The sequence below is a fragment of the Xyrauchen texanus genome, chromosome 49 (assembly GCF_025860055.1).
Source record: "Xyrauchen texanus isolate HMW12.3.18 chromosome 49, RBS_HiC_50CHRs, whole genome shotgun sequence".
Taxonomy (NCBI): Eukaryota; Metazoa; Chordata; class Actinopteri; order Cypriniformes; family Catostomidae; genus Xyrauchen; species Xyrauchen texanus.
The window spans coordinates 13,871,702-13,898,548 of NC_068324.1; the positions used below are offsets into that span (position 1 = coordinate 13,871,702).

The 26,847-nt window shown below is 36.2% G+C and overlaps 1 protein-coding gene across 1 annotated transcript; it reads left to right on the plus strand.

The window, feature by feature from the left end:
- Window positions 1-366: 366 nt before the first annotated feature.
- LOC127640749 (neuroplastin-like) lies at window positions 367-25,084 on the plus strand. The gene is made up of 8 exons (XM_052123471.1): window positions 367-611; window positions 8,141-8,315; window positions 12,093-12,187; window positions 15,429-15,562; window positions 16,112-16,385; window positions 23,152-23,173; window positions 23,388-23,463; window positions 24,071-25,084. Exons 1-7 carry the CDS (start codon window positions 539-541, stop codon window positions 23,446-23,448), a joined length of 834 nt encoding a protein of 277 aa, XP_051979431.1. The 5' UTR covers window positions 367-538; the 3' UTR covers window positions 23,449-23,463; window positions 24,071-25,084.
- The last annotated feature ends 1,763 nt before the right edge of the window (window positions 25,085-26,847 follow it).

Here is a 26,847-nt window from a genome sequence, read left to right on the forward strand (position 1 = left end):
ATTGGACAGTCTTGTTTTGGCATGTATTGAACAGTCTTGTTTTAAGTTGTATTGAACAGTCTTGTACTTGTATTGAACAGTCTTGTTTTGACTTGTATTGAACAGTCTTGTATTGACTTGTATTGAACAGTCTTGTATTGACTTGTATTGAACAGTATTGTATTGGCTTGTATTAAAGTCAATTTTCTCCATGAGCCCCCTATAAGGACCTCCAAATAACTCTTAAAAAAACGACTTTAATTTGATCATTAGTACACCTGGGGATTCTGTTTATTTATCTGGGATGTAAGCAGGACAAGTCTGTTCTCGCGGGAATTTAAGAGGACGGCGCCATCGTCTTCTAGCCTCATTAAACCGGATGTAAGTGTAACGACTGCATCTACTTATCTGCGCGCACTATTGCTAGGCGACGGGCTTCTGCGTGACCCGATTCGAGCTCCATCCAGGGTCGCCTCGTCATTGTAGCTGCTCCCTCTCCACTCATTTCTTCCTCCGCATCCCTCCACACATATTCCAGGTATTTGGACGACCTAGAAAAATGTCTTGCGCGGGGAATCGGTTGATGATATTATTCGGAGTCATGATGCTGCATTCGGGCTCTGCTCAGAACGGTAAGGCTTTAATAAAAAATTTATTTCATTTCGCCTAAGGAATAATGTGATCATAAATTATGGTTTCTTGTGGGATGAGACGGAATGTCTTGCGGTTGATAAGGGAAGGATGTATTCATGTTTGCGGCAGATGCAGGTAAATTCAGTGCACAGGACAAACTCACCTCTCCGCAACATTGCTTTGGCAAATACTCAGAATTAAATGGACGCTCATGAGAGGTGAGAGTTATATATTACATATGTAAGAAAAATGTCCTTGTGGAAATGAATGGCAAAGCGCATTGCAAATCAGTTTTAAAACAGAACTGAACCAGACAGTCCAATGCCGTACAGACCGAGCGCGTTCTTGCCCTAAAATCGCAATAAGCTCAACGCATAGAATAGAACGCGGACGCGCTTTTAAAAGTTGATGCTCATTTTTTACCTGACAAATGCGTCTAGATGTCCATTTAGTGAATTTTTGCATAAAAACGACGGAAAACGAACGCAGACAGACACAAAAATGCGTTCGATGTGACCGGCCCTTTAAATTCCAGCCTACTTAAATATTATCACAGATGGGTTACATTATTATATTTGGCGACTCGTCCCAGAGGGAGCATCTATTTGTAGCTATGTTCATTTGTGTTCAGGCTTCATTTAGAGTCGATTCCCTTTCAAGAGAATCATTGAGATAGGACGATGAGGGAACCGCTGATCGGGTCATCTGCTTCTTGTTAATGAAACCCATCCTGGCCCAACACGGACCGATTACATCAATAATTCAGTGCGAACAGAATTTTTCACACTTGTGCTTAATTTGCATGTGACAATCTAATGCAGAGGCTCATGACTCAGGAATTCATCAGGAAAGCTACTGCATGTTCCCATTTATTTTTTGTTTCGAATACGATCTCGAAACAGTTTTGATTGATTTTGAAGCAGTTTTTGCGCATAAATTCTTGGTAACTAATTAGTCAAATAGGAACGGTACGGTAGAGGCAGGTACCCGCTTTAAGCGCAGGTCCTCCGCAGCGCCGTAAATAGCACCAGTCCATTCTGCTGCATGTTTCTATTTATAGTGCCGATGCAGCAACGGGATGCATGCGTTAATGTCCTCCCCGTGAGCGCTGACACGTTAAAGTCTTAACCGCGGTGCATTATGACGTCATAGACGCTCTCAATTAATGAGCTGTATCACATGAGACCGTCCGATTTAAATGGAAGCATCTAACTCCAGGGCCTGGAATGCGCCTGAGCAGGGAGAACACATTTGCCCATAACCTATAATGAATGACTACAGTTTAACTAATTTGTTCTTTATTTGGTCAAATTCTCACCTCTTGCATCATCAAACTAAATTAAATGCAATTAATTAAGGTGCAAAAGTACTTCATGATGTCCATGTGCATGATTCAGTGACCCATTAATTGGACTCAATTGTCTCCTAATGAATTGTACATCATTGCCTATGTGTTTCTCGTGAAGGGCCACAATCTCCTGAGGAGATCAAAACCGACACATCTCCATTCATCTCTCATCAGTGCTTTTCTTTTGCACACACAAATGCATGACCCAACATACACCACACACACATTTGGTCAAATAGATCATTCTGGCATTGTCTTTTCATGGATCTGGGTAGTGTTGTCAAAAGTACTTGTACTTTGGTACCAAGTCGGTACTAAACAAAAAAGATGTAATGATACCAGTGATTCTACAGTTCAGGTAGTACCGACTCTATCCGGTACAAGCGTGCATTATGACTGACACACGACTACTTTCAAATGCTCATATGCGTATTTGTTACTATGTTACTGCTTTAACACTGAAATACACAACTAATCAAATTCAAATCGTGATATATCCTAGTGTGACTATTAAACTGCAAAATGCTGCAATCTTAGTCTGTATGAGCAGCATGAGCTTAAAATTCAGTGGCGGATGTAGGCATGGGCGACATGGGCAGTTGCCCAGGGCAGCATCTTGCTGGGGGGCTATAACCCTACTGTTTAAATGAATGTGTGAAGCAGACCACTCATACACTGGAAACTCCACAGGCTATAAGGATTATTTACGTTGAATGAGAGATGACAGAGCAGAGCACTAATACACTAAAGCATTATTTGTATAATTAAATCAGAGCATTTGCACTTTAACGATCACAATGAGCCATGTAGTGAATTGTTTATCCGGAGAGGTTAAACTTCTGTCAAAATAAAAGCTTGATTCATAATAAAAGCTAAATGTCTGAAATTGAAGAAATGGCAAAATAAATATATTATAACTGTAGAGTAAAATGAAGTGATTATAGTGAAATAATGATTATAATAATAAATAATGGTTAATGAATAATGATTGTAATAATAAAAAAATTAAGCAATATTTCACAAGCAAGAGTGCTTTTGTACTGAATAAAAGTTTGTTAAACAATGCAATGGTATGTTGTCAAGTAATTGTTTATTTTTTACTTGTTAAAAGTTTTAAAATTTTTAGGGAAAATGTTTTGATTAGAAACCATTTTTAAACTTTAAAACATGGAATTCTTGAAAAATAATTAAAAAAAAAAGAAAAAATTATTTGGGGAAAAAATATAAACAGATTTAAGTAGGGCCCTGCTTAAAAACAAATTAGTGTTATAAACACTTGAAGGAAACATGCATGTCTTTTAATTTATTATTTACATTGAAATTGAACTTTAAATAGGCTAAAGGAGTGTGTTCAATTGCACATTATCATATTAGCAATGTTCTTGCTGTGGGATCAAAATTGGTATAGAAAACTGGTATCGGTACCGATCCATGACAACACTAGTTCTGGATATCAAGAGCACAACAGGGCTATCTGCCTTCAGGGTAATAAGGTTTTCGCTTCCATTATTAGTGAGAGGCTATTTGTGTGGATTCATTAACATGCAAACTCTGTCCACATACAGTAACTACAAGTCCATTATAGCATGTACTGCAAGGGGATGTCACACAGTTTTCATACCTTTTAAGCAATTCCCTTTAAATAGGCTGCTGGAAGCTTGTTAATTCCAACTTAATTCAGTAAATTGTGAGGGTCAGACACTATGTTGGTTTATTTTCAAGCACACAGGGATGTGGGAAGCTCCTCATTTTATTTGCCTTTTTTTCGTCTTCTAATTATGAGTACATGCTGGGTATCATAAACTAAATATGAATGAGACTTTTTTTATTATTATTCTGTTAATGTTAAAATACAATGTCATCGTAAGTTCATAATGCATTAACTATAACTATAATTGCTAATGTATACATCTTTTAATGTTGAAAATTTAATTAATATAGTATGTAATGAACATTGCATGCAGTAAAATTGTTCATTGTTAACTCAAAAATGAACATTTACTATTGCCAGTTTTACACAATCCCCATGTTCATATTACAAAAATAAAATGAATGTAACCAAAGGAAATTAAATCACAGTTGATTCAACTAAAAAGTTGTCTTGTTATCTTAACTTAATCCATTTGCGTTGGGACAACATTAACATTTTTGTTTGGTTAACTGAGACTGGGCAGAGGATTTCTAGTTCCCAGCATGCTTTGCATGGGACTCGACAGGGAGAGTACATTTTTAAATGTAAGAGTTATTTTATGTGTCAAAATAAATATAAAGGGGGAGATGTGTTGGTGTTTAATGTTTTGTTATGTTGAGATTTAAAAGTTTTGTGGTTTATGGTGAAGAGTGGAGCTTGAGCCTATAGAGGACCAATACATTATTCTGCTGTACATGTGGCTTTGTCCATTCAGTAATTTCTGTGCTAACTGTGATGCTCCTGTTCTACCCGCTCCGTACAGGACTCAAACCAGCGTCTCCGGCATGGGAGGCGGGTGCGCTAACAAGTCTACAGCCTCTAGCGTCAGTCGCTAGTGCACCTCTTGAGGTCAAGAGAGTGAGGTTTATACAAATTGCACAGCTATCTACCAGCTGGCTCCCATTACACTCACCCCCCCTATACCTCACTTCCATCTGGGTCACGGCACCATTGTGACACTCCTGTTCTACCCACTCAATACGGGACTCGAGCCGGCGTCTCCGGCATGGGAGGCAGATGCGCTAACAAGGAGGCTAAAGGCTACAGCCTCTAGCGCCAGTCAATAGTGCACCTCTTGAGGTCAGGAGAGTGAGGTTTATACACATTGCAAAGCTATCTACCAGCTGGCTCCCATTACACTCACCCCCCCTAAACCTCACTTCCATCTGGGTCATGGCACCATTTTGACGCTCCTGTTCTACCCACTCCATACAGGACTCGAGTCGGCGTCTCCGGCATGGGAGGCAGATGCGCTAACAAGGAGGCTAAAGGCTACAGCCTCTAGCGCCAGTCACTAGTGCACCTCTTGAGGTCGGGAGAGTGAGGCTTATAAACATTGCACAGCTATATATCAGCTGGACAACGTAACATAACTGCAACATAGTGACCAAGTTGCACTCAGTAGTGCTACCCACCAGCATGATCTAGCATGCTAACATTTCCTGTCACTAGCTAGCATAGCACTAAAACTGTTTGATTTGAGATATTTTGAGTTGCATTTTGTTGGGTTTACTTGATTCAGTTAAGTTCCTTCTACTTGAAGTTTTAAGTTGAAATTACATGGCCATTTTAATTTAAGAAAACTAATTTGAAGCATGTAGAACCACTGTCCATAACTGAATCAAGTTCAACCAAATAGTTATTAACTTTTTACATTTGAGTGTATTGTGATATAAAACCCCTGGTATCTTGCATCATCCTTGTTGAGCATAATGGTGGTTTAGATGTAAAAATCATATCTAGTCCTGCTGTATTTCTCTTTGTGATCATACTTTTATCATTACAAAATCACTTTCAACAGAATCAACGGAGCTGTAAGTAAAATAAACTGTTCTGTTAAACTTGACAATGAAATGCAACCATCAAAAAAGCTCCTCCGCACAGTTACACAACATCATCTCAAAGGAAACATTTTGTAGTTAATTTTTATTAGCTCTATTGATCTTTTTCATCTCTTCTTCCCACAAGCTCAAATCTGACCCACTGACAATACATCCTTTAAACAAAGTAAATATAGGAACATTTGCCTTTTTTAATCTATAGTACAATAACCAAAAAATTATGTATTTGAATTTGAAACAAAAGTTGCCCAAATATGTAGCAAAAGTGGGCGATGCAAGAAGAAAAAATAATAAAATGTTCTAAACTTCACTTGTACTTGTTACTTGAAACTTTTACTTGTACAGTACTTGTAAACCACTCACTGTTCAGCTTTTTTTTTATAATTTCAATACAATTGTTTTAATTGTATTTTCACTGATGACATTGGAAAGCAGAAAGCCCTTGTGATAGATCACTATGCAATTTTGTTGTTATAGACACTTATTGCATTATCCGGATTTACACTTTCCAAAGCGTTGCACTTTATATCTGAATGCAATCAGCTTACACTACACAGTGAATGAGAGAGAGGCAGACATGCATGAAGTGTGGTTTGCAGTCCTCCACATTTTAAAAGGCCTACCTGCTCAACTAGTATGCTTCTATGGAAACAGCCTGTCTATCAGCACGCCCACATATGAATTGTGAGATTGCACTGAGGTTCTCGGATTTAGAGCGCTATAGACATTACTGCACTGCTCAAGGCCATCTACCTTTCTGAACTGCATCAAGGATCTCTGCATTTCCTCCAAACTGTATTGCTATGTTCAGAATAACATACCACCATACTACACTTAAAATATCTACAAGTAAAAAGTATGTAAACTATCCAGAGTATGCACATTTTTGTATCTATAAAACAAACTGATCGCACTGTGAATTCGATGACAGTAGGTCCAAAGTTCTACTTTTGAAATCGGTGTGCTTACCGAAATTCAAACTTCTGCTCCAGTGGCCGACGCAGGAATTGTTGTTGAACATATCAGCACATGTGAGGTCCAGTTTCCAGTTTTACATACAGTATCCAATTATTAAAAAAAAATAATAATAATAATTAGTTGGAAGCTAGTGTTCAATCTCAAAACATATCCCTTACCTGTTTTATTTTCTTGATTTCAGTCAATTTTTACGTTTAATGTTCATTTATTTATTTAATTTTAAATGTTTTGTTTGGACTTTTGAGTTTAATCTTTTATGTTTTCTTCTTTCCATCCTCTGCCCTCTCTTTTACTTCTTTTCCTTTACTCCCATCTCTTTATTTATCTTTTTCCTCCTGTTTTACTGTGCCGCCCCTCAGCGGGGTTCGTGAAGTCCCCTCTCTCTGAGACTAAGCTGACGGGCGACACCTTTGAGCTGTACTGTGATGTGGTGGGGAAGCCCACCCCTGAGATCCAGTGGTGGTATGCAGAGGTGAACAGGGTTGACAGCTTCTTCCAGCTGTGGGATGGCGCGCGCAAGCAACGCATGTCCATCAACACTGCGTACGGAATCAACGGAGTTAGCGTATTAGCCGTCACTCGCGTCACCATCGAGGATTCTGGGATTTACGAGTGCAGAGCCAGTAACGACCCGCGGCGTAACGATTTACGTCAGAATCCATCAACTACCTGGATTCGAGCCCAGGCAACAGTTACCGTGTTGCAGAGTGAGTTAACTGTGCAATCCACCGTGTAGTGGGGGTGCTAATGAACCCATACGCCTCCTTGATTTTCCTCCTTTTAAAATAGTGCGGTGGCCAAGGTTAGAGGATGTAGGATCTAGTTTTAGTGGATGTTCTCTTTTCCACCTCCCTCTGTTTTAGTATGAACATTTCTGTAACGAGACTACTAAACAGTCTGTGTAATCCCTCTGTAGATCACTCCTGCCCTTATGGTATCTAGATATGTGGCAGTATGTATGCAATAACCTATTTGTGTAGCTAGCAAGCCCTTATTGAGTGTAAATTAAAATGTCCTTGTCCTGCTCCTTGAGAAATGTCGGTGTTTCTTTCATTGTGTTGCTGACCATGACAATAGTACAGTTTTTGCTCTTCCATGGAATCCTTGGAATCTTGTAAGATAGCTTGTTAAGTGGTCATCCAAATATGAGTGGTCAACCAAAAATAAACCACGATTGCACGATCAGGACTTGTATTGTCCTGAAGGGGTTTATTTTATGAGAATGACTGTAAATGATCCTGCTTATTACACAGCTGTTTACCAAATACATCTATAAATGGACACGAAATATTGATTTAAGTTTAAATTTGTTGAATATGTAATAATAAAAAGGCTCTAAGATCTACTAGAGACATGAAACACAGTTTGTCGTAACCTGCAGACATTATCCAAAAACCTTTGACCTCAGAATGCTGCGATTTCTCAAATCAGTATCAAGTATTCCAGAGAGCTGTGTAATAACAAATGATATTCTATAGAATGTTAAACAATTTACTGTAGGTGAAAGTGTTAATAAATTGATTCATATTTGTATTATTTTATTTAGAAAGCTGTGATGCAATATGTACAGCATATGACACATATACTGTATATAGAGGTATATTCGCAGTCCTCTTCAATCAATATGATGTAGTATTTCTCTGGCCTTGACTGAAACATCTGTGTTTTCAGAACCATCAATCTTTTCATCTGATCACATGATCTTACCCATGGGTTACCACAGCCCACCAATCACGCTTCAGTGCAACCTCACATCTTCTCAAAACGCCCACAGAGAGAGCTTCTGGATGAAGAATGGGGAGGAGATACCAGACACAAGGGGCGATGGCAAGAACACAGAATACAAGTACTTGCTTCTGTGATATTGAACATTTTGTGTGCTGTATAGACATGATGATTTGGTACATATTATAGCAATGTTTAAGAGGCTTTTTTCTGGCATTTTGGTCATCATGGAACCGGGATTATAGATTTTACTCATTTGATAAACTAGCTGTTATTAAAGGAATAGTTGACCCAAAAATGAAAATGAACAAATAGAAAAGAAAGAAAAAAAAACTCAGGTCTAAATATACCAAGATAAACTTCTTAAAAATTGTGAGTTAAAAATTGGTAGTGTATAGTCATTCTCATTAGCTGAGTTAGCCTTTGTTTTGTAAACGTTTAATATGGTGACTGACTATCTGCTGTTGATGGTGCTCTGCACTGGTCTAAATCTCCCTCTGTACGGCCACGTGTTGCTAATCTCTCTGCCTGACTCCTAATCTAATCAGACTAATAAAACGTGCACTAGCTAGTGCTCTGCTAACATTTAACCTGCTTTAGTGTTAACTCTACCTGAGGGTTATTCATTCTGTTCGAGTGCACTGATTCTTTTAATAATAATGCCAATGAGTTAAATTTATCTGTTAAAGAGGTTATTGACAAATAAGGTTGTCTGAGTTGTTATAATGATATATAATAGGTGTTAATAAGAAATCTTAAAAAAAAAATCTAGTTCAAAATACTCAAGTTCTTAGAAATGTAATCTTGGTTTTCATAAATTTTTATAGCGTTTTCTACAAAATAAATAAATAAATGAATTAAATAGATAAAAAGAAAAATGTCATGTGGTGTAGCTATCAAGTAAAAAGTATTAAAATACTTTCCTTGTAATCGAGTACATGAGAGTATAAAAGAATATATTCATTAACTTAAAACGTTTTCAAACACATTTTCAGGGTAATTTTTTTTAATTAATATGAATTTTTCTCACAGTTACCCCATATGACCTGAACAAAATGTGCCTTTTAATAACATTTTTAGAATATCTTGTTTTTATTGATGTTGTTGATTTTGTTTTTGTACTTTACGGTCAGTCTTGAGGGTCTAAAGGGGTCTGCTCTGTTTTATGTTTTTTGTCAACATATACAACAAAATGGCCACCTACATGTTGGTTACACCAATTTGTTTTTGATTGGAGGACAAAAGTGTTTTTAAATATTAATCATATTTTACAACACTATTGTTTCACTGCTTATTATTTTAAGAAATATTAATAAAATATTATTCTGCACTACTCATGCCAACATTTAATTTATCAAGAATTTCAGCTTTTAATGAGACTTTTTTTTTTTTACACCACATGACATGTTTTGCTTTAAGCACCAGAAGAAAAAAAAATATCAAAATGACTTTAAACTCAAAAACTGACAATATGATAATCACAGAAGAGGTGTATTCAAGTAATTGTTTTGTGGAATTTTTTTATTTATTTCATTTTTTTAGAATAATCGAATTCATCTGGACTAGGGATATTAATGATTAATAGAAAATGTTTTAATTTTCATTAATCATTTGATCGCTTAAACTTATCGATAATCGGTTAATTAATTTCAGGAAAAATGCTTTAAGTAATCTTGACAGCAATCGTCGATAAGGCTGTTTATACAGTTGTCCGTCGCAAGAGGGCGCTTGCGCGCTGCATGTCATTATCCAGTTCACAGAAGAAGAGCCGACACATTAGAGGTATCTGAGATGAAGCGGGCTCAGTGTAAACAACAATGTTGGAGCGTTTTGACTTGACATAATGTCTAATAAAAAAAACAAGTATATATAACATATAAAGCTCAAAGGATTAATAATCTATGATAAATTGTATAATGACATTCCATCTACATTTGTAGTAGTACAACGTGTAAATAATTTTTTTAAATACATTTTTTTTTTTCAGCTTTTGGATGAATACATTTGTTCTCAATGTGAAAATGCATAGTAAATATATAGGAATGCATTTACTAATGTTAATGAATAGAACCATATTGTACAGTGATAACAAAATAAAATATACAAAAATGTTATTAAAATGAAACAAAATGACCCACAGATGTGTAATAGTTGAAAATTATACAAAAGAATTAACTTTTTTTTTTTTTACTTCTGAGAGAAAATGGTCCCATTTTCCACATACGTGGACTTCATGTTTATCAGCGCGCTGATGCACGAAAGATGAATGGATTTTTTTAAAGTGGCATAACAAATGAAACTAGAAATGCTACTCTTTACAACCAAAACATGTTTCAGTCAAAAACCTTAAACAGGTTTCTTACCAGAGACATTTTGTTGGCGCTGCACCCAGAGAAGTGCTTCATGGAAATGAATGTTTAAAACTTAAATGAGAGTGTAGAGTCTTGTGAACGGTATTCAATCAGTTTTAATTCATTTAAATTATGCATTGCATATAGCAAAGCCAAAATACTAGGGATGTGCCCGAAGCAGAATACCTTATTTGGAAAAGGCACGTATAATGACTTCAAAATGTTGAATTCCTGACCAGAGAATTGATGATTTTAAGCAGATCTCGTTTGCCCATCTCGTAAAGCTGACCACATGTACATCAATTTCGCCAATGAAGGTTAATGCATGGGATAGCCTTTATCCAGTTTAAATGCCTCAAATAAGTTAAAATTCTTGTAAATCTATTCAGAATACATCTGCACATGGAGGATTGCGGAGAAACCAAAACTTGTGCATTTTTTCTGCTTTTCTCTTCTAGAAATATATAGAAGCTCGCTCTTGCTATTTATTCCACAGCATTTCGCAATTTCTGCACATTTAATGTAACTAAATAATTTATTTTATTTTAATTATTTTAAAATATGTGCACACAAAATAAGCCTCGAGTGTAGCCTAAACGTTTTGATATAGATTTACTGTGCTTTTTCCTCCTGTTTTACTGTGCCGCCCCTCAGCGGGGTTCGTGAAGTCCCCTCTCTCTGAGACTAAGCTGACGGGCGACACCTTTGAGCTGTACTGTGATGTGGTGGGGAAGCCCACCCCTGAGATCCAGTGGTGGATCTTTCACCTGTTTATAGGCTTAATTAATTTTTTCTAATTTCTTTTAATGTCTGTATTTGTGTGCAAAATGTGTGCTTGACCTTTCACCATTGCTTGACACCTCGTTTCTCCAGAATAACATTGTTATACTTGCACACTGTACAGACATAGGCTAAACAAAAATTCTGTTTCAGCAGATATGTCAGAAATACCAGGAGAAACCAAATTTAAAAACACATTCCACAGTTAATGTAGTCTACATATCCAGCTATATACAGTATATAAACTGATCAGCCACAACATTGAAACGACCTGCCTAATATTGTGTAGGTCCCCCTTATGCCACAAAACAGTGCCAACCCACATCTCAGAATAGCATAATGTGATGATATTCTTCTCACCACAATTATACAGATTGGTTATCAAAGTTACTGTAGACTTAGTCCGTTCAAACCTGTCTGGCCATTCTCTGTTGACCTCTCTCGCCAACAAGGCATTTCCATTCGCAGAACTGCCACTTACTGGATGTTTTTTGTTTTTTGGCACCATTCTGAGTAAATTCTAGAGACTGTTGTGTGTGAAAATCCCAGGAAATCAACAGTTACAGAAATACTCAAACCAGCCCATCTGGCGCCAACAATCATCCATGAAAGGGGAAAAATGTGATCTCAGTGATTTGGACCGTAGCATGATTGTTGGTGCCAGGTGGGCTGGTTTGAGTATTTCTGTAACTGCTGATCTCCTGGGATTTTCACACACAACAGTCTCTAGAATTAACTCAACATGGTGCATGTTTTCTTTTACACAGACTTAATAAACCCAGGCCAGATGATGCGGGCGAGTATATGTGCGTGTACATGTTCGACATGGCCCCCCCAACAAATGCCACCATTGAGGTAAAAGGTAAGATAATCACCTCATATTGCTAAAAATTTACAACATAACATTTAATTGTCTGTGCCTTATTTAATATCCCCTCAAGATGGTTTAGAGGGAAGTTTCCTGATGAGTGTCAACATTTTAAACATGTTGGTGGGGTCAATCTGTTTTTCCATCTCTTGCACACAGCATATGCTGAGTCAGAGCTGTGCTTGGATGCTCAGAAAGGCCATAACAGCATGGAAGTGAGCATTAGCTTGGTTAGTTGGGCAGGAAAGACAACCAGGGTTTGTTCACTACTTGGCAATACAGGATGAGAATAGTTTACATTATTGATCATTTTGTGGACTCCTATTAAACATTGTGATGTGTGCTGTATTAATTAATGTTATACATCATTCAAAAGTCCATTTGTGGAAATGATTCTATTTAGCTTTTTTAATATATTACAGTGTTTTTTATTATTATCAACTTTAATGACAGCATGCACTCAAGCTGGCATAGACCTGATGATACATGTAATCCCAGCATGTTTTGAGAATGTTCCAAAGAGCATCATGTGTGTATCAATGGAAGCAAGGAAATCTGACCTTTCATTCGTAGGAATAACTGTAACATTGTCAGTGTCACAAATTTGCTTTCTTCATTGGTGATCAAGAAATCTTAAATATTTCTTATTCATTTTACATCATAATATTTATTTGTTTTCATTTGATCTAAATCCTAGAATGTAGGCCTGGAAATGTAGACATTTGAATCCCAGATTTTCAGTGTGTACTCAGACATTTAAACTCCACTATTATAGTGAAGATATTTAATTCTTTTTCATTTCATTAATTCTTGATTTCTAAGGCCTACAGTCACCGGATGTATATACCAAAATGTCAGCTACAGTACCAGATCAGATCTCCTCACGATCCTCTGTTAAATAATTGCCTTTAAAGCTAACAGGCTGATTGGTTTGTGTGCGAGAGATCATCAGCTGGTAAAGTGCCATGCGGTTTAAGCCTGTCCTGGTCACCTCTTTCTGGTTATCCTGCAGTCAGCTCACAGGCACCAGATGGTGGCCTGCATGTCTGAGGGGGTAGGGATATAATCTCTCTCTCTCTCTCTCTCTCTTCTCTCTCTCTCTCTCTCTCTCTCTCTCTCTCTCTGTCTCTCATGCACTCTCCTGACGCATTTGGTGTCACTTAAGGCTGAAAAGAAGGTTATCATTTGACTTATGAATCACAATATGTGAAGCTTTATATTTTTGTTTCTACATGGATGTTTAGCCTATTTGTGTGAGCTCTTCAATCCATCATGAATAATATAGCAACCTTTTGATGTAAAAGCTTTACATTTAATATTGCTGCTGGTCGCTCAGTGACTAAGCCTTTGAGACTTCAATGTAAATCATCCAGTTATGGCTCCATATATTCAGTGTATATGTTTTTACATAAATGAGATCTTAACCATTTAGTCTTCAAATGCCAGTGACAGCAGCAGATGGTAAAAATCATCGCAAGGGTCCAAAAGTCTGAGACCACTAGTGGAAATGCAGTTTTGAAATTTGTATTTTTTCCATAGCACATACTATTATCAGCAAAACTTTGAGTAAAAAGTTGACTTAATGACAGCATGCACTCATGCTGCCTTTGATTCCACAAGCTTGTGCACTTCAATGGAGGCAAGAAAATCTAACTTTCAGATCACATTAATCCGAACCCGACTGTACATATATTTTCATATACCTCATATTTTAAAGTCCCAAACCAGATCATTACACTTAACTTTAGTAATTTGGAAACAAATGTATACACTCACATGAGCACTCACTAATATCCTATAAGTAGCCATATATCTGTAACCTTAAAAATGCTGTATTTTTTTACACGGAGAGGGTCTCCTCATGGGGCTGCCATGTTACGATCACATGACCAGCTGAACACTGCTCGCTTAAGCCCTTCGATCAGCCGTAAATGCTTGGCATCTGTGTGTAGGACATGTGACACATATTTCGTCATCAACAGTGTGCTTGAGCACTGAACAGGTGCAGCTCGATTGTATTTTTTTTTTCCTGTGCATACTCTGAACGGACAGAATGCGCATGTGACTGGAATTACTTGCACAAATTAGTGGGTGTATACGGGATGTGCACAGTGTCCTCCCTCTGAAAATCTCCAGAACCACCCTCAAAAGTCTAAATTTTTCACAAAAAGTCACTGAATAGGATAAGGCCTATGTATGTATGTGTATATTATAAAATGCATATAAAATGGCCATAAAACAAGTTCACCGACATAGTGTGTAATTTGATGGCAGCAGCTTTAAAACAGGCTTTGCATAAATCTTCTAAGTGTTTAATTGATTGATTCATGCTCAGCACTGTAAAGGGCTAAGGTGCATTCAGTCTCTGCAACAGACAAATTCCTAGGTAATGCAAATGAGTCCATTGGCACCTGCTTTTGACCAGAAAAGGGTTTTACACTCGTGATGTGCTTAAGAATGTGCTTCTTATCACATAGTATGACTTTGCGTATGTCTTCATTAATTATTTGCCCAAAATCGCCAAAGAATCGCTAAAGTACTGTATATTTAAATATAGCCAAAATTTTAAATATTTCACAGCATATCATTAAAAGTCACAGCAACTATGAGAAAATCAATACATTTGGTGACAAATTCCCCAAATTGGCAACACTGGATATACATGTCAAGTGTGCATGTGTAAGGAGGTCAGGAGATACCTGCATTTGTATAACTCGAGTCTGAAGGAATTAAAAAGACATCTTTATGGGTCGTATAGCAGTTGAAGCTCATGCGCCAACCACCTGTGTAGGCTTTCAACTGAACTTTATTTTTTGGGCTTTCATTTCAGAAACCGCCCTGTTGTTGAACACTTTCTGTCAATGATTAAATAAATTATGGCTGACTGTGAATAGTGAATTTCTACAATGGCTTCAGTAACTGAAAACTAGTTTGTTGAATGATGCTACATCCATGCCACTGGGTGTCAGTGTAAGTCCAAGACGACACAATTAAGTCCAAGACGACAAAAGAGTGAGTGCACCTTTAAAGGAATAGTTCACCCAAAAATAAATATTCTGTCATCATTTGCTCGACTTCATGTTGTTCCAAACCCATATGACTTTCTTTCTTCTGGAGAACATATATTGTAAATGTAAATGATGAAATAATAAAAATTTTGGGTGAGCTATCCCCATGTGCAGAGCAATGTGTTCTGATATTAAAGCTCTCACTGTCCTCTGCTCTCCTCTCATAGCTGCGCCAGACATCACAGGGCACAAGCGCAGTGAGAATAAGAATGAGGGGGAGGAAGCCGTCCTCTACTGCAAATCCGTGGGTTATCCTTATCCCCTGTGGGCCTGGCGTAAACTTGACAATGGCGTCTACATGGTATCCTTATCTTTATCTTTTAGTTTGGTAGTTTAAAGGAATGGTTCTCTCAAAAATAATTTACTCACCCTCGTGTCTAAACCAAAGCCAATATGACTCTCTTTCTTTTCTTATTTCTTACACTAAAGGAGATGTTTGGTAGAGTATTGGCACTGCTATATTCACGATACAAAAGCACCATAAAAGTATCATAAAATACTTAGCTTTGTGTGTGAAGCCACATGGCTTCAGAGGATTTGGAATACAGCACACAAGTCCTATTAAACACTTTTATGGTGTTTTTATTTGTATTTTATTTTTTAGAGCTTGACTGTCCCTTGCTACAGTATAAATAAAGTGAACATTATTCAGTTACTTATGAGTTATAGTTATATATTGCTTTAGTTACCTTTAAACATTTTTAGTTTAATACAAGGTTAACTTTTTTTTATTTATTTTTTAGATATGTGCAGAATTGTATTAGTGTATAAATGGGTGACTTTCCTTCACCCTCGTTCACCTCTCCTTCTTGGCACTCTTTTTCCTCCTACCCCATCAATCACCTCCCAGGAAATTGACAACTCCTCTGGCCGTTTCTTCGTCAGCAACAGGGATGGCTTCACCAAGCTGTCCATCACCAACCTGGACATCACCGCTGACCCTGGAGAATATGAGTGCAATGCGACCAATGTCATTGGCTCCACCTCCATGATATCTGTGCTGCGGGTCCGTAGCATCCTGGCCCCCCTGTGGCCCCTCCTGGGGGTCCTCGCCGAGATCATCATCCTGGTGCTCATCATCGCCATCTACGAGAAGCGCAAGAAGCCAGATGACATGCCTGATGGTGAGTTTTAAAGGGTGGGTTAAGTGACTGTCTCAATATGGACTATTGTATTGTTGATTTAAGGCAGATTTTCTTTGGACAAAAGTTGACAGAAGGTTTGAGGTTTACGTTTTTCAAATTTAAAAAGCATTACTAGGAGTCAGCACAAGACACATGATTGTCCTGACCATCATTTTCTAGATTAAATACCAAAATATACAGCTATGTGCATGGGTCATTGACAAATAAGGTGGTCTGAGATAATAAAAATGAGAAATTATAAATTGTTTTAATCTATTTCAAATTAAATGTGTCTATTTACGTACATTTTATATTTGTGTCTGTGTTGGTTTCATAAATTTTGTGCATTTAAACTTTATACAAATATTTAAAGAAATGGCAAGTGGTGTAACCATCAAGTATATGGAAATAAAACACTTTACTTGCACCTTTAATATATATAAGCATCTCATCTTAATCAATACTTTCAAAAAGTAAAATATTATAAATATACACTGATCAGCCACAACATTAAAACCACTGACAGTTGAAGTGAATAGCATTGATTATATCATTACAATGGCACCTGTCAAGGGGTGGGATATATTAGGCAGCAAGTGAACAGTCAGTTCTTGAATTTCATGTGTTGGAAGCAGGAAAAATGGGCAAGCGTAAGGATCTGAGCGACTTTGACATGGGCCAAATTATGATGGCTAGATGACTGGGTCAGAGCATCTCCAAAACGGCAGGTCTTGTGGGGTGTTCCTGGTATGCAGTGGTTAATACCTACCAAAAGTGGTACTAGGAAGGACAGTCGAAAAACCGATGCCAGGGTCATGGGCGCTCAAGGCTCTCCAAATTCCCCAGATTTCAATCTGCTTGAGCATCTATGGTATGTGCTGGACCAACAAGTCCGATTCATGGAGGCCCTACCTCTCAACTTACAAGACTTAAAGGATCTGCTGCTAATGTCTTGGTGCCAGATACCACAGGACACCTTCTAAAGTCCATACCACGAAGAGTCAAAGCTGTTTTGGTGGTACGAGGGCGACCTACATGATATTAGTGAGTGGTGGTGATGTAGTGGTCTAAACCACATAACTGGTAAACTGGTAATCAGAAGATCGTTGGTTCGATCCCCACAGCCACCACCATTGTGTCCTTGAGCAAAGCACTTAACTCCAGGTTGCTCCGGGGGGGTTGTCCCTGTAATAAGGGCTCTGTAAGTCGCTTTGGATAAAAGTGTCTGCCAAATGCATAAATGTAAATGTAAATGTATTAGGCAGGTGGTTTTAATGTTGTGGATGGTCAGTGTACATATACTGTATATGTATATATACAGTTGAAGTTAGATGTTTACATACACTTAGGTTGAAGTCATTAAAACAAATTTTTTAACCTCTCCACAGATTTCATATTAGCAAACTATAGTTTTGGCAAGTTGTTTAGGACATCTACTAGAGTTGGGGTACTCGAGTTCAGACTTGATTTCGAGTCACGAGTCCTATTTTAATGGACTTTTGACTTGGACTGAAGCCTTTAGGAATCAGAATTTGTTTCCGAGTCCAGCCGAGTCCATGGCATTTGTGATGTAATGACAAACAAACAAGCTAATTATGTAACATAGGGTGACCATACATCCTATTTTATTCTGGACATGTCCTTTTTTTTCAGACCTGAAAAAAATCATCCGGCCGGGATTTCAAAATTGCCACTAAATGTCCTCTAAATTTGGCTTTGTCTTCATAATGATGAGCTCTCTACAGTTGTTGAGACTCGGACTTGACTCTGACTCGACTAAGGTGGACTCAAACCCAACACTAACATCTACTTTGTGCATGACACGAGTAATTTTTCCATCAATTGTTTACTGACAGATTGTTTCACTTTTAATTGACTATATCACAATTGCATTGGATCAGAAGTTTACATACATCAAGTTAACTGTGCCTTTAAGCAGCTTGGAATATTTCAGAAAATGATGTTAAGCCTTTAGGCAATTAGACAATTAGATTCTGATTGGCTAATTGGAGTCAAATTTAGGTGTACATGTAGATGTATTTTAAGGCCTACCTTCAAACTCAGTGCCTCTTTGGGAAAATCTAAAATTAGCCAAGACCTCAGAAAAAAATTGTGGACCTCCACAAGTCTGGTTCATCCTTGGGTGCAATTTCCAAACACCTGAAGGTACCACGGTTATCTTTACTAACAATAGTACGCAAGTATAAACACCATGGGAACATGCAGCCATCATACCAATCAGCAAGGAGATGCATTCTGTATCCTAGAGATGAACGTAGTTTGGTGTAAAAAGTGCAAATCAATCACAGAACAACAGCAAAGGACCTTTTGAAGATGCTGGAGGAAACAGGTAGACAAGTATCTATATCCACAGTAAAGCAAGTCCTATATCGACATAAACTGAAAGGCTGAACAGCAAGGAAGAAGCCACTGCTCCAAAACCACCATAAAAAAGCCAGAATACAGTTTGCAAGTGCACATAGGGACAAAGATCTTACTTTTTGGAGAAATGTCACCTGGTCTGATGAAACAAAAATGTAATTGTTTGGCCATAATGACACCGTTATATTTGGAGGAAAAAGGGTGAGGTTTGCAAGCCGAAAAACCCCATCCCAACTGTCAAGCATGGGGGTGGCAGCATCATGTTGTTGGGATGCTTTGCTGCAGGAGAGACTGGTGCACTTCACTAAATAGATGGCATCATGAGGAAGGAAAATTAAGTGTATATATTCAAGCAACATATTATGACATCAGCCAGGAAGTTAAAACTCGGTGGAAAATGGGTCTTCCAAATGGACAATGACCTCAAGCATACTTCCAAAGGTGTGGCAAAATGGCTTAAGGGCAACAAAGTCAAGGTATTGGAGTGGCCGTCACAAAGCCCTGACCTCAATCTGATAGAAAATATGTGGGCAGAACTGAAAAGCATGTATGAGCAAGGAGGCCTACAAACCTGACTCCCTTACGCCAGTTCTGTCTGGAGGAATAGGCAAATTCCAGCAACTTATTGTGAGAAGTTTGTGGCAGGCTACCCAAAATGTTTGACCCAAGTTAAACAATTTAAAGGCAATACTACCAAATACTAACAAAGCCTATGTAAACTTCTAACCCACTGGGAATGTCATGAAATAAATAAAAGCTGAAATAAACAATTCTCTCTACTATTATTCTGACATTTCACATTCTTAAAATAGTGACCTTGACTTGAGAACTGACCTAAGAATTTTTTCTACGATTAAATGTCAGGAATTGTGAAAAACTGTTTAAATGTTTTTGGCTAAGGTGTATGAAAACTTCTGATTTCAACTACATATTATTTCTTTATTTTATTTTGTTATCTTTTTTAAAATAAAATGAATTGTTTTAGAAACAAATATTGATTCGTTTTCTTAGGGTTACTCTATTTGAAGGGGGTATTCTCTGTTTTTATTTATTTATATTTTGTAACATGACAATAGAATGGCTATATGCATTTTGGTTACACCTCTTGCCTTTCATTTGGTGGGCAAAAGTTTTTAAATATGAATATTTAAAAACACAATCTCAAATTTCAGTAGAGTTGTATTTAAGTAATTGTTTAATGTGAATTACATTTTCTATGTGTTTTTTAATAATTGAATAGATCTAGAATCTAAAATCCAAAATCATGTCATTTACCCATATGCAATACAATAGAATTGAATGTTAGCAAATGATGGTTCAAAAATGGCCAAGTATTAGCTGATTTATCAGTCTATCACTAATTTCAAAGCTACTGTTATCTGTCAAGAATATAATATTGGCCTGTCATTAACAAACATCAATACAAGGAATTAGACTATGTACAGTACTTTGCAAAAGTTTTAAATACTTGTAGAAAATTTTTGCTTAGTGAGGATGTCTATAAAAGAGTGTCTTTTATAATGTTTTTCAAATGTTATTTGGCAGAAACTATAGTTTTAATGCAATTAACAATGGTTTTGTTAGTACAATAATATGGTGCTAAAATAGTACCATGGTTAATTTTGTGATGTTCTGTAAATTTACAAAAATGCCTTGGTGAAACCATGGTGCAAATATCATCTGCCAAATAGTTTTAATTTTACAACTAACATCATACAAATTCCAGTAAACATAAAAAAGTTAAATCAATATTTGGTGTGACAACCTTTGCCTTCAAAACAACACCAGTTATCATAGGTACACCTGGACCCAGTGTTTCTTGGTTGTTGGCAGATGGGATGTTTCAAGCTTCTTGGAGTACTTGCCACAGTTCTTCTATCTACTGCATTTACACTGTCTCAACTGCCTCTGGCTTTTGAGCTCCTTGTTGTACTTCTTCTATTCAATTCTGTTTGCAAAGGGAATGTTGAAATCTAAAATTGATATTTTCTTCTGATACACTAAAAGCAGATTATATCAAATAATAATTTTAAGACAAAAGGTTTGTGAAAAATATAATGCTCCTAAGACTTTTGCACAGTACTGTATATATAAACATTTCTGAACATTTTCTAAGGCCACCGGGAGTCAGTGATTGGTTCTAAAGTCTATCCTAAATTTAATTCAAATGTGCAAACATATTGATTAATCTGTGATTTCTGTGTGGAAATGTTTGCACACAAATGTTCACATGAATACGTGTATACACATGGTTAGCTTTTGTTGATTTTACCAGGGAATTTGCATATCGAAACCATCTAGATCTGAATTAGGTATGAAATATAATAACTATATTTATTTAAAGGAAGATTTAAAAAAAAGATCAACCTTTTTTTAAGATCAACCTTTATACCAATCACCTTTTTTTCCCCAAAGGCTTCTGAATTCACTGTTCTCCATTATTGGAACCATACACTCTGTTATCTGATTCTGACCTGTTCTCTTACTCAATAATTCAGTCTGAGGCCATTCAGGCCATATACACTCAATAGACACTAATCTGGTATTCAAGGGAAATATGACCCTCGTAGTGTATGGCTAGGTAGTGGGCAGTGAATTATTGATGTGTGCGGACTGGAGGTGTAGTACCATGCCACTTAGAGCTCACATAGAATATATTGGATGGGAAAACTAGGCGTTATCAGTCCATCAGAATATATTGCTGAATGCCAGTAAGTTTACTTAAGCCCCGACTTAACATACTTTGTAGTTCTCTTTTGGAACAAAGCACTCTAATGGGCCAAAGGAATAATAATAATTAAATCTGTCATAATTTACTCAACCTTGTGTTGTTACAAAACCTGTACTGTGACTTTAGATGATAAGCAAAATATTAGCCTCACTTTCATTGCATCTTATTTCCATTCAATGAAAATGAATCAGTCTCTTAACATTCTACAGAAAACAAGAAAGTCAGACGGTTGAGTAAATAATGGCACAATTTCCTGTTGTTTATGTTGTTGTGTTTTTAATCCCTAATGCAAGATTACCACATATATGTTTCTTCTGACATTTAATTAGTATTTAGACACTACTTGCAATGGAAAAGGTTTAGCACATCCTGCATTGCTAATTACTTCGGATGATATGACGTTGAATGGGAAGTTGTTTGGCTAGCATCGCCACCTAGTGGTTTTACCCAGTATTGACTTCAGTGGTACAGATGAAGGACCCATAAATGAATTTATTAGATTGCTTTTTGCCAATATTAAACATTGTGTGTGTGCATGTGGACAAATATATTTTTCAAACTGCAGCTGCATGGTGTATACATTCAGCTTCAGCTGTAATTTGTGAAACACAATTGTAGATTTTGGTCCCTGTTTTTATTTATTTATTTTTATGTTTTATCACTGCACTTTTCATTTTAGAAATTAAATCACACATTTATAACTTACTTCAAAGGATGTACTTGTGATTAATATTTAACAACATAACACATTTTTTTTCTCTCTGAATGGCACAACATTAAACACACTGTGGTAAGTGAAAGACCTGCATGCAACTTGAATGAAACTATAGGCATTGCCCATAAATACAATTTCAATTAGTTAGTTCAAACATGTTTTGTTTGATTTAAGCTTAAAGTAGCCTTTTATTTTGCCTTCAACACTGGAATGCTGCCTGTTGCTGTTTTAACCTTCAAATGACCTCTGTTTATATGTACATCCTCTCCACTAAAGTCTGTTCTAACATTTATGAACGTTGGCATGAGCATAAGATTGTACTTTTTTCTTCTTTTCTCCTTTGAATTTGCATTTTGTTGTTGCAAAAAACTTGAATGTTAAAATGAATATGCATCAACTCAAACGTCAATCAGTATGTTAAAATGAGCCATTATTTTATGCTTGAATGTCATATTGCATTTTTAGTTTTGTTCATTTTAGAGCTCCAGTTGTATGTTAAATACACCATTTATATGATATACAAGTGATTTCAAAAGAGCTAATAACAAGTATAAGGTATTATGGTCTTTAAATGAAGTGTATAGGTGGGTGTCTTGGTGGGTGGATTGGATCTATTGCTAGATAGTTTCTCCATGAGTTGCATGGTTTTATTATTTCTTCTCTGTTATTGTACTGTTATGCAGTGCAAGCCATTTAATTACTCACAACAAAGCATTATATTTATGATGGAGTGAAGTCTTTGTTCACTGACAATCAATTATACAGTGAGTGATACTGTGCAAAATAGCTTCAATATTGAAAGAAAATTTGGCTCTTAGTTAATTATGGCCTACTTCATGCAGTCAGTTTATGGCATTTATATAATAACTGAAGTATTATGCTGGTTGGAACTGTTACAGAACACTTAAATTGTTGTTTTGCTTCCTATCATACCCAAGATGATGAACAAGCTGGGCCAATGTAAGTATCAGATTTACATTTAATAAGATTTATGATCCAACTCCCCTAGATAACTGATGCCAGTGGTTGTCTTATTTATACAGAATGTAAGGTGTCTATCGTAGTGAATGGATGCGATGAATGAAATTTAATTTTACGGAAGGAAACTGTGGATTTGTCATTTGGACTTTTGTGTTTCGCATGTGCTGACTCATTTTGTAATCTCACCTTCAAGGAAAACCAATTCCACCAACAACCACAAAGATAAAAACCTGCGTCAGAGAAATACAAATTGATTTGATCATTACAAGGTGAGTATTCAATTACACCAGACATATTTCTTATTCAAAAGTAGCTGCAAAACTGCATATGAGCAGTCAACATGACATAATTTTATCATATATCATCAGTGTTGTGTAGCGAATCAGATTCTCATGAATAATTATTGTGTACAAATCAAATAAAAAACTTCAGACATTACAGTATATAATTTGTTTTAATTGTTCATTTAAAATTGTCTTGAAATTAAGTTTAACTTATCCTGCAGTATAACATGCTAATCTCAATCTAAACCTATACCAAACTGCATTTGTCAACTTTTATTACAATGACTGTGCATGTAGCTTTCATGACTTCATATTTATTGAGAGTCTTTATGGAATATTAATGTTTTAAAATATACATTTTTGACCAAAGCACCATTGAAAACTAGTAAAACCATGAAAAACAGTATACAGAACAGAAATAGTGACCAGTTCCAGCATTTAAAAACATACTCTTTACCTTACACAAATACACTGTATATTGCCTAAAATCTTGAAGTTGTCCTTGTCTACCATTGCTGTATATATAGAGGAACTAAAGGTACTATATATCTATTTGCAAACACATTATTTAATCAGTTGTTTACTGTTACAGATAAAGACATAAATTTCATGATCATATGAACATTCCTCATGGTTCAGCGCATTGATAAACAAAGCAAAGATGGAAAAGTTAAGTGGAAGAATGGAATAAAATGACCACCCAAGGCTGGTGTGAGAAGGATGTCTAAATGGAACAGAACCTGATTTATTGTGTGAAAATCTAAACATTTCTTGCATGATTGTGTTGCTTTTAATTTAGAATCTTTTACTCAAGTCAACTTTATCCATGTCAGGCAAATATATATATATATATATATATATATATATATATATATATATATATTTATATACTGCATGAAAGATATTCTACTGTTTGATACAGGCTTTTATTTATTTTATTTTTTTTTTTGTATTTTATTTATTTTTTTGTATTTATGAATGACTTCTGTTTCAAGCAAGCCTTTAACTTATCGCAAACATGCCACCATGTTTCTGGTATGACTGTATGTGATGATCTGGTATCATATGACTGTATACAAAATGGTAAGGTGGCATAAGATTCTATCAATTAAGGGCTTTGCAAAATGTCCTACCATGTTTAATTTGTACATGTATTGTACATTGATGTATGAAATCACTTGAAATATCTCTATAGTTATCTGAATGTTCTTCATACTGATGCACTTATCTCTTTGAGTATTCTTGCAAACCTGTGACTTCATTTTATACTTGTATACCTTATCTGTCTCTGAGTCTACATTGCTGACTGCTTTTTATGTATGCATAGTATCCAGCATGGCTTTTTATTCTATGCAATATCTATACATATGGTAGATCAAAGTTTTTTAATGTTAGCGTTTGGTTGTTTATAATTAAGCTTTAATATTATATGTTAGCAGAAAGTACCGTTCAACCATGCAACACACTCCACATGATTTAACACATCACTGCATGAGCTCCCTATATATATATAAAAGGTCTACATGACCAGAATGTGAAGAGAAATTATTATTAACTGAATTAACCAAGGTATACGTCATTTTTAACAATTAAAATGTCCAAAGTCTGATGTGTTCTCCTTTTTATTAAGTCATTTGTTTGTTTAAAGGGAAAGTTCAATCAAAACATGAAAATGTTGTCATCATTCACTCATCCTCATGCCGTTCCAAACCTGTATGTCTTCCATGGAACACAAAGGTGATGTTAGACAGAATGTGATGGACTGACAAGCCTCAGTCACCATTTACTTTCAATGCATCTTTTTTATGTTCTACAGAAGAAAGAATGTCACCCTTTTTGTGCAAACAAGCACAAACTATATGCAAAAAAATTACAAGCTATTGTAATATTCTGGTATAGTGCAACTGACACAATGTTGCATTGTCTGGAATTTTTTTTTTACATTTTTTTTTTTTTTGTAGACTTAAAATAAATATTTCTGTGAACAAGAGGGGGGGCAATGCTGACCAAGTCTGAAACTCTAACTCCAAACGTCCTACTGTCAAATGGTTGTTTCTATCCCCACCATCTCTGTTTCAATGCACCAGCAAACGAGCCCTGTAATAGTTTGTTTGTGGCATTTATAAAAGTATTATGATTACACTTTTTAATTATTATTCCATTTAAACTATATGTCAGTGGCTTCTCAGTTAGTGTATTTGCATTAAATATATGTATGTATTTTATAGAGGACAATCCTATAAAAATAGGACATTAATGTTCTGCCATAAAGACATGAGAATCATTTTGAAGATTTAATTTTGAGACAATACAGACTCCAATTTGTCCAAGTTTATAAATCTGATTTAATTAGAATGTTTTTCCCTAATGTGGAAAATATCAAATAAATAGCCATTTCACTATAAATCCACACTAATTTGACAAGGTGAAATATAGCTTACAGAGTTACAAAGGTATTCAAAGGCTGCAGGCTACCATATGATAGAATGAAAGGTGATATGCATATGGACACACTCATATGAACACAAAACATCACATCCATTCAGAATAATCTCATGGTTATTTCTCCACTATAGCCATCAGGATGGAGGATTCCTGGAAAGGCAGTGTTTGTCACGATGTATTTTCTGCTCAAAAGGCAGAGCTGTCTTTGGCCTAGAGCTTACAGTTTATCGTGCCATTATTCTCTCAATATCTCATCTCATCAGATCACTCGGTACCCTTACTTTATCTTCTGACATGCTAAATTGTTTCCGAACAGCACTGTAAAACCATGATATTAGACCCGATAGTATTTTAAAATGGGGGTTTTCATCCGTATGTGTTCTGCTTTTTATTGCATATACATTTACATTTAAGCATTTCGCATACACTTTTTACTACAAAGTGACTCAAGTTAAACACTGCATTATGAGTTCCCCCACAGACATTTATAGGCTATTGTCACATTAAAATATGGTAACCTGCAATTGTGACAAAGGAATAGTTCACCCAGAAATTTTAATTCTCTCATAATTTACACACCCTTATCCCATCCCAGATGGGTGTGACTTTCTTTCATCTGCTGAACTCAAAATAAGATTTTTAGAAGAATATTTCAGATTTGTTGGTCCATACAATGCAAGCGAATGGGTGCCAAAATGTTGATGTTCCAAAATCCACATAAATCAGCATAAAAGTAATCCAGAAGACCCCAGTGGTCAAATCAGTGTCTTCAGAAATGATATGATAGGTGTGGGTGATAAACAGATCACTTTCACATTCTTCTTCTTTTTGGTGATTCACATTCTTCATGCATCTGGGCAGGGAGACTAATTTCAAGCAAAAAATAAATAAATATTGATCTGTTTCTCACCCACACCTATCATA

What these genes read in the sequence shown, in the direction of transcription:
- LOC127640749 (XM_052123471.1), top strand. Translation starts at nt 539, where the DNA reads ATGTCTTGCGCGGGGAATCGGTTGATGATATTATTCGGAGTCATGATG. An exon ending in TTCGGGCTCTGCTCAGAACG is followed by an intron (nt 612 to 8,140) that starts GTAAGGCTTTAA and finishes CTGTGTTTTCAG; the next exon opens with AACCATCAATCTTTTCATCT. An exon ending in GATGAACAAGCTGGGCCAAT is followed by an intron (nt 23,174 to 23,387) that starts GTAAGTATCAGA and finishes CTCACCTTCAAG; the next exon opens with GAAAACCAATTCCACCAACA.